The sequence below is a fragment of the Musca autumnalis genome, unplaced genomic scaffold, assembly GCF_047663935.1.
Source record: "Musca autumnalis isolate F117 unplaced genomic scaffold, ASM4766393v1 scaffold_2, whole genome shotgun sequence".
In the NCBI taxonomy this organism is placed as follows: domain Eukaryota; kingdom Metazoa; phylum Arthropoda; class Insecta; order Diptera; family Muscidae; genus Musca; species Musca autumnalis.
In genome coordinates, this window is record NW_027411755.1 from 143,361,641 (window position 1) to 143,371,373 (window position 9,733).

The 9,733-nt window shown below is 37.9% G+C and overlaps 1 protein-coding gene across 1 annotated transcript; it reads left to right on the top strand.

The window, feature by feature from the left end:
* Positions 1 to 806: 806 nt before the first annotated feature.
* On the top strand, positions 807 to 3,505 carry LOC141394681 (carboxylesterase 1E). The gene is made up of 3 exons (XM_073969461.1): positions 807 to 1,971; positions 2,053 to 2,514; positions 2,571 to 3,505. Exons 1-3 carry the CDS (start codon positions 1,102 to 1,104, stop codon positions 3,360 to 3,362), a joined length of 2,124 nt encoding a protein of 707 aa, XP_073825562.1. The 5' UTR covers positions 807 to 1,101; the 3' UTR covers positions 3,363 to 3,505.
* The last annotated feature ends 6,228 nt before the right edge of the window (positions 3,506 to 9,733 follow it).

Sequence of the window (9,733 nt, forward strand, 5' to 3'; positions counted from 1 at the left end):
TAAAAGACTTTCTGACTGAAATTCGTCGGTATATGTCGATATAGCCGAAAGACAGAAATTTGTTATTTAGTTGTCCATGGGGTTATAAAATATTACAGAAGAGGATTATAAGAATAGGACCGCGGGTTCCTATATCCCTCACAGAAGCGTATCTCTTGATTTTCGGTATTTTGAAGGTTTTACCGAAATATCGGAAATTTCATACTTAGACTTCTTTGAGTCTTAAAACTTTCCGCCATGGAACTGTACCTCCCGAATTTCGGTATTTTGAAGGTTAGCCACATTATTTTAACGAACTTGCTGAAATTCGGTATTTAGTCTTCTTCATAAACGAAACTAATTGTTCCATTTTACTTCAATGCAACTTGTGGTGGAGGTAAACAAGTTTGGCCTGGCCGAACTTAACGCTTTTTTACATGCTTTAATTATATGTATTGATATACTAAGTAGATCCTTCTAACAGGGGATAACGTTCGATATTTTGTTAATCATATTCTGTATAGAATTCAGCAGAGTGACAACTGCAACTTTAAATTGTTATCCCAATATTAACCATTTAACCGGTTAAATATCACTTTATTTTATGACAGTTAAATGAAGCACGACAACGGCATTGTTATCCAAGAGCAGCGGTCAATGAATCGTTGATCCTGTCGAGGTAAACTAGTATCTAAAAATATAAAAGTCGATACACATGTAGGCATATTCTTTGTTACACCTAAACAGGTTCTGATAACACAAGCCACAACTGTAGGGTGATGGCGACGATGATGATGAGCGAAATAATTGCAGTTGTAAATTGTATGTGACTTGAAATTAAACAAAGAGGAAGAGATTCGAAGCTTTATCAAAAATAAAAAAAAACGAAATTCTATAAAGAATGCTAAGCAGTTTGCAAAGCTTTGCTTAGTAAATATTGTCAGACGGAGAATACTTTGTTTGGGAGAGGGATATGCATTTTTAGTTTAGGTTTTTGGACGTCAAGTATTATGGTTTTGTTGTGTGACGTTCTATTTCAGTGGTCCGTGGACTATTGGCGAGTAAAGTGAAACGGTGACTAAATAACGGTTGGTACAAAGTGGAGTGGATTAAACGATAACGATGTGCCGTTGGGAAATTGCAGTGTTGCTGTTGTGTACACTGACCTTGACCGAAGCCGGACGTGTTAAGCGTGTGGTTGGTGGTCATCCAGCCAAAGCACCACCACCAGATGATCCGGTTGTTTTCACACGAATTTTTGAACGCGATGCTCGTGTTGAGGGTTATCGCAGTCCTCATACTGGAATTTATAGTTTCCTTGGATTGTATTATGCTGAACCACCAACGGGAGAAAATCGTTATGCCCGACCAATTTATAAGCGTTTGGCGGGTGAAGTAAATGCCAAGAATCATGGCCCACCATGTCTACAACCTGATCCATATAACCGAAATCGTGTTGTTGGAGATGAAAATTGTTTGTTGCTTAACGTTTATACGCCTCAGATGCCAGATGAAACAACAGGATTGCCAGTCATAGTATGGATACATCCTGGTGGTTTTCGCTTTGGTTCAGCTGCCCAGTATGATGCCACACCTATTGCCCAAAATGGTCTCATTGTTGTTGCTCCGCAATATCGTTTGGGTTCCTTGGGTATTATGGGAGACGGTACGAAACAATTTGATGGTAACTTGGCAATTTTTGATATGGCAGCTGCTTTGCGTTGGGTCACTGATTACATTTCGTATTTCGGTGGTGATCCCAAACAAGTTAAGGTTGTGGGCCATGGTTCGGGGGCTGCAAGTGCCATGTATTTGTCAATGTCCAGGTCGGCAAGAAGTGGAGGAGATGTTAGTGGAGTAGTAGCCATGTCGGGTACATCTCTCTCGCAATATGCCACAGACAAAGATCCGGTGCAAAGTGTTCAGGAGATGGCTTTGATAAATGGTTGTGCAGCAGGCAATGAAACTGAAATTGTTAAATGTCTGAGAAAGGTTTGTGTTTGAAATAAAATTTCATTGTTATCACGCAAAAGCAATTATATATTTCTTTTACTTCTCATTTTGTTTGTGTAGAAAAGAGCTGAGGATATAATTTCAAATGATTCGAAAATTCAAACAGAACGTTTAGCTGGACGAGCCATGATAAGAGGTTTGAGTGGAAGTGTGGGCTTCGAGCCACACATTGAGGGTAAGAGTGATAGACGAGCCTTACCAAGTTTAATTGAAGACATACCTGATCAACAGCTAAAGAGTGGAAACTTTACACCAATTCCCATTTTGACGGGAGTGGTAAAACATGAAACCGGCAATGCTTTTACTTTGGATAAAATCAACGACATTTTCGGATCAGCGGATAAATTTTTGGGTTCTTTGACAGATACTATAATGCAATTGTCTTCGTTTTTGCGTATTGATTCTATAACGGGTAAGATTGCCAAGCCAGAACTGCCAGGATTGGCAAGTGCGTTGACTCCCACTCTTGAACAAGTTCTGCAGATTCCCAAGGGTTTAAATATCCACGAAATAGTTGATAAGGTAAATATAATGAAATATTTCAAAATGTACAACTCTAACTATCTCCTCCTTTGCAGATCACTCAATCAACTACAGATGTTTTGTTCAATTTACCTGCAGTCTTAACCACACAATCCTGGTCTCAGTTAGCTCCAGCTTTTATGTATAGCTTTGAGTACAATGGCACCACTTCAAGAGGCCTCAATTTCCTACGCGGCCTACCCATTGTAGGGGATGAAGAAAATGAAGACACTTCGGTTGTGGGTCATGGCGATGAACTGGGTTATCTCTTCGATTGCAATGACCTCTTTGGAAATCCCCAACCAAAAACTCGTCTCAAGTCGCCAGAAGATATAAAAGTACGCAAAAATCTCATTGATATGTTGGTACGTTTCGCCACAACTTTTAAAGAGGACACCAAACAAGGTGCCTTCACCGATAACCTATTCAAGAGTGTAACTGGCAAAGGTGTACCATTCCTTAAAGTTGACACAAATTTGCAAACTTCATCTGATTTCCGTTTTTGTGAATTATCTGTTTTGGGAGCGTCTTTAAGCCCGCTGACTTCTACAACCTGTAAGGGATTAGGTTCCGTTTTGAAAGGTGTAACCGATACTGTGAGTGGCATATCTAAAGGTTTAGGTGACGTAACTAAAGGCACTAACATCTTGGGAGGTGGTGGTGGTGGAGGTCTTGGATTGTTGGGTGGTGGCGGTCAAACTTCGTCACAGGAATCATCAAATACAAATCCTTTGACAAACTTATTTGGATCATCTCTAACCAGCAGTGAAGTTAATAATAATCCAAGTCGTCGTGATAGAACAACAAGCAGACCTTTTGGAGGTGGTCTTGGTTTGTTTAGGAAATAGTTTTTTTTTTAAATCTCATATTTTTTTCAATTTTATTTTATATACTTACCCATTATTATTATTACTGTTAAGGTTAGGATTATGACAATAATAAATCGGCATACACGAAATAATTTTATGATTAAAAACATATACATACAAAATAAGTTTGTTTTTCATTCTTTCAAATTTTAGGAAAAGGTTTGTGATTTTCAGAAATGTTCAGTGCAATGTGGTACAAATAAATTCAATTACACAGAAGACATACCGACACTGACCTCACACATCCGACTAGCAAACGGCGTGATGCCTGAGTGTTCCATACGACATTTGTCTAATTCGAGCAAAAATTTAATTTAATGTTTGAGTCCAATTATGTAGGTCCATTCATTACAAATTTAAATTTTGACTTTGGCAGTCAGCCTTTTTTGGTTGCCACCGTGGTGCAATGGTATGCACACCCGCTTTGCACATTGAAGGTCGGGGGTTTGATTCCCCGGCCAGGCAACATCAAGCATTTCAACGGTGGAAAAATACCCCTCAGTAATGTTGGCGACATTTCCTGGGTATTTCAGCCATGTAAAACTTCTCTGCAAGTGGTGTCTTAAGACACGCCGTTCGAACTCGGCGATAAACAGCAGATCCCATATCATTGAGCTAATATGAATCGGGGTGCACTCGCTGATATGAGAGAAGTCTCCCTTGTCCCGCATGGGATTTTTGTGGAACAATTATAGTCAGCCTTTTTATAATCTCCACCATAATATGGAGGGTATAATCGAAATATTCTTCGAAGACCCTATAAAGTATATATCGTCTGCTCCGCCGGAAAAGGTCGTAAGTCCACTTTTTTTGGAAATCGCGTTTTTGTTACAGGATGATAGTACAAGTCAAAACACGTCGTATGATACAAAGAAAATAGTAGTATGTCGCTTTTTTCTATATGTTTTGCCCTTGTCGGAAAAGGTCGTAAGTGCACAAAACGTACAAATTTGAGTACGAAAAGGACGTAAGTCCACAGGAAAATGTATACTTTAAAAGAATACTAGTGCTAATGTAGTTCAGATATAATGTTTAACGTCATCCATGGTTGGGGTACAATGTAAAGAACTAGCCTACACCTTTGGATGATAATCGGATGATATTTGGCGGAGCCTGTAGACCAAACTTTTGAACAAAAATGTGATAAATTCTATATTGCAACGAACATTTACATTTGAAATCTATTTTCACCTATAATCGAACTGATTATGAAAGATGACCTTTTCATTGATACTAATTGGGATGCTGTATGTGTTCAAGTACCTCATATATTGAAAAATTTGTAAAAAAAATCAAAATTTTTACTGTTTTTTCTGTCGTATATCTTACTTAACTTTATCAACTGGTATTTTGTGGTTTCTCTAGGGACATTTATTCACATAACGAGATTAGTTTGTATTCTGAATTCAATAAATTAATACCTTCTAACGGACGGGTAAGTGCAATGTTTATATTATTAAATGATTCTAAAATAATAATTGATTGAATGTTATTAAACTGGTTTTTGCTAACAAAGAGCAGTATGAATTTGGAATGGAATTAGACGGGTTTTCACGGCGATTCTGAAAGCTCTGATGATAAACTTCCTAAACTCAGGAAGACATTACATGCTGAAGATTCTATATGGTTTGCAGACAAAAACAAAAGATAAAGGGAGTTGGGGCAGAAATACTTGGGAAGACAAAAAAGAACACTATTTGGGATTACAATGTAGCTAAGAAACCACGTAACCACATTAACGGAATTAATCATGAAATTTAATTGAAGGAAAAGGTCGTAAGGCAAAGATACAAGGTCGTATGAACAACGTGTCATGTTTTACATTAAAAATATTAGCCGAACCGGTCCACGTTGCTGGCCCTTGAAACAGTTTATGTTACCTTTTCTTATGTCAATTATATTTTTTTGCATAGCAAATTAGTTGGGATATGCAAGTGACTATCAATAACAAGTAAGAACGTCGTTAAATTCGGCCAGGCCGAACTTGTTATACCCACCACCATGAGTTGTATTAAATTTTACTTCAATTAGTAGACTTGATACCAAATTTCAGCAATTTCGGTAAAACAATGTGCCTAACCTTCAAAATACCGAAATTCGGGAGGCACCGTTCTATGGTGCTATAGGAAGGCGGGGACCTATATAGGCAAATTTATGGGAGAAAGTTTTATACCCCAACGAAGAATATATACCAAATTTCAGCCATTTCGGAGGAATATTGAGGCCACATCTTCAAAATACCGGAAAACGGGAGGTACCGTTCTATGGGGGCTATATGAAGGCGTCAAAACCAAACATCCTAGAAGTAATAGAAACTTCTATACCAAATCACGAAGATCTATCTTAAAAATTGCAAGTTGTATCTTAATTTCAAAAGACGGACAGACGGTCATGGCTATACCGACTTAGAATTTTACTCTGATCAAGAATATATATAATTTATAGGGTCTCCGCTGAATATATCGATATGTTACAAACTGAATGATAAATTTAATTATACCCTCCATATTATGGTGGAGGGTATAAAAATCTTCAGAAATGTTGTTGTCGATATGCAATTTTAACATACCGCCAAATAACTGATGACTTGAGGCATGCCGACTGTGTCCACCTTCTTATAATGTATCTTATATACCTGATGAAACTATAGCTATCGATATGTTGCCTTCTAATCTAACCACTTGCTTTCCAATAAGACCAAAAAATCGTTATGCATAACATCTGGTATTTCCATTGATTTGTAGCATATTTAAGAAAGTGGGAGTGGTCGGGTCTTATTGCTAAAATATGTACCCAGGATTGGGGAAACGGAATAGTTCGTAAGTTTTATATATATATAGCACATTTAAAAACAAGTAAGAAAAGTCTATAGTCGGACGGAGCCGACCATGGGATACCCTATACCACTATCCCTGGACAATCTCTCTCCACGGAACTTCTTTTCAATGATTGTGAAAATTTAATTATCAAATATCAGAGATGTAATGTATAATACTTATGACCAAAACCAAAAAGTTATCTAGCATGATAAAGACATTTTTGTAGCAGGAAAGGAAAATTTAGTTCACACAAACTAAAATGTAATGAAACCCACTTGTGTAGTACTACTACTTCCGTAGTTTAACCGCTACGTTATTGAAATTTTTACCAAATTCACTCAAAAGTTAAAGTCCATTTAACCCGCTAAGTATTATCTGATCTTCACGTTGGTTTGTACGCTTCTTCTTCAACATAAACACAAACTTTGTTTAAAGATTTGCGGGTTATTATTTTGACCTACAGAGGCGCTACAAAATTGGTTAAAATTTAGTTTTTGGTCCATTTCATCCCCTGAACATTTTACGATCATCACCAAAAACTAATCATTTCTATTCTGTCCCGAACCCAACCTCCTTAAAAAATTCGTTACAATCGTTCCATAATTGCGTTCTTAAGCTTGTTTACAATTTTAATGGACGGACACACATCGCTAAATCGCTTTATCTCGTCGAGATATGAATTTCGGCATACCAAATAAGGGGTCTAGGACGAATATTTCGTGGTAAACTTTTGGAGAGACAATAAGTAGCATGGGATAAAAATGTGGTTCTCTACACTGAACCCATTATATATTAGGCAGTTGGTCCGTTATCTAGCAAACACTTTATTGCAATTTACATCAGAGGAAAGGTCAGTAGTTTTTTTCCATATGTAGGCTACTTTGCGAAATATATATGGTAGTATTCAAAAAAGTTTTTCAATCGTTGAAGTTGAGGTTCACCATTTAATAAGTCGCGAACTGTTAATATATTTTATAAAATATGATTATATTTATATTAATTGAAGTGTTTTAGCCACGATCTTATAATATGGGCCATAACAAATAATTTTCGTGGAAGCTGCGTTAGTGGTAATATAAAACAAGTAAGAACGGCGTTAAGTTCGGCCGGGCCGAACTTGTTATACCCTCCACCACAAGTTGTATTGAAGTAAAATGGAATAATTAGTTTCCTTTCGTGTATGAAAATTTCAGCAATTTCGGTAAAACAATGTGAGGCACCATTCTATGGGGGCTATTTCAAAACGTCGATATATACCGACAAATTTCTGACGGACAGTTTTTAGGCTCAAAGAAGACTAAATACCAAATTTCCTATAGAGAATGTGGCGAAAACTTAAAAAATACCGAAAATCAAGAAGTACGCTTCTATGGGGATATAGGAAGACGTGGACCTATACTGATAATACTCTTCTGGAATATTTTATAACACTTGGAAGACGAAATAACGAATTTCAGCCATTTCGGTTGGATATAGACGTCACAATCTTCAGTATTACGAAAATCGGGAGGTACCGTTATATGGGGGCTAATCGAAACGTGGACCTATACAGACGAATTTTAGTCAGAAATGGGGCAATATTAAAGCGTGGACCTGTACAGACATATTTCTGGCGAACAGTTTTATATCATATTGAAGACTAAATACCAAATTTCAGCCATTTTGGTGGAATATTGAAGACACAACCTTCAAAATACGAAAAATCGGGAGGTGCCTTTCCATGGGGGCTATATAAATGCGTGGACCTATACCGACAAATTTAAAGGGGAAGTTTGAGTACCCCAACGAAGTCTAAATACCAAATTTCAGCCATTTCGGTGGAATATTGAGGCCACAACATTCAAAATACCGAAAATCGAGAGGTACTGTTCTATGGGGGCTATATGAAGGCATGGACCGATACCGACAAAATTCTGGGGGAAAGTTTTATACCACCAACGTAGACTAAGTACCAAATTTCAGCCATTTCGGTGTGATAATGAATCTAAAACCTTCAAAATACCGAAAATCGGGAGGTACCGTTCTATGGGGGCTATATGAAGGTGTGGACCGATACCGACAAAATTCTGGGGGAAAGTTTTTTACCCCTAAAGAAGATTACGTACCAAATTTCAGCCATTTTGGTAAGATAATGAGGCTAAAACCTTAAAAATACCGAAAATCGGGAGGTACCGTTCTATGGAGGCTATATGAAGGTGTGAACCGATACCGACAAAATTCTGGAGGAAAGTTTTGTACCCCTAAAGAAGACTACGTACCAAATTTCAGCCATTTTGGTAGGATAAGGAAGCTAAAACCTTAAAAATACCGAAAATCGGGAGGTACCGTTCTATGGGGGCTATATGAAGGTGTGGACCGATACCGACAAAATTCTGGGGGAATGTTTAGTACCCCTAAAGAAGACTACGTAACAAATTTCAGCCATTTTGATAGGATAAAGAAGCTAAAACCTTCAAAATACCGAAAATCGGGAGGTACCGTTCTATGGGGGCTATATGAAGGTGTGAACCGATACCGACAAAATGCTGGGGGAAAGTTTTATACCCCTAAAGAAGACTACGTACCAAATTTCAGCCATTTTGGTAGGATAATGAGGCTAAAACCTTAAAAATACCGAAAATCGGGAGGTACCGTTCTATGGGGGCTATATGAAGGTGTGGACCGATACCGACAAAATTCTGGAGGAAAGTTTAATACCCCTAAAGAAGACTACGTACCAAATTTCTGCCATTTTGGTTGGATAATGAAGCTAAAACGTTAAAAATACCGAAAATCGGGAGGTAAAAAGTTTTATACCCCTAAAGAAGACTACGTACCAAATTTCAGCCATTTTGATAGGATAAAGAAGCTAAAACCTTCAAAATACCGAAAATCGGGAGGTACCGTTCTATGGGGGCTATATGAAGGTGTGAACCGATACCGACAAAATGCTGGGGGAAAGTTTTATACCCCTACAGAAGACTACGTACCAAATTTCAGCCATTTTGGTAGCATCATGAGGCTAAAACCTTGAAAATACCGAAAATCGGGAGGTACCGTTCTGTGGGGGCTATATGAAGGTGTGGACCGATACCGACAAAATTCTGGAGGAAAGTTTTATACCCCTAAAGAAGACTACGTACCAAATTTCTGCCATTTTGGTTGGATAATGAAGCTAAAACGTTAAAAATACCGAAAATCGGGAGGTAAAAAGTTTTATACCCCTAAAGAAGACTACGTACCAAATTTCAGCCATTTTGATAGGATAAAGAAGCTAAAACCTTCAAAATACCGAAAATCGGGAGGTACCGTTCTATGGGGGCTATATGAAGGTGTGAACCGATACCGACAAAATGCTGGGGGAAAGTTTTATACCCCTACAGAAGACTACGTACCAAATTTCAGCCATTTTGGTAGCATCATGAGGCTAAAACCTTGAAAATACCGAAAATCGGGAGGTACCGTTCTATGGGGGCTATATCAAAACGTGGACCGATATATCCCATTTTCAATACCAACCATCCTGCAAGTAATAAAAACTTCTGTACCAAA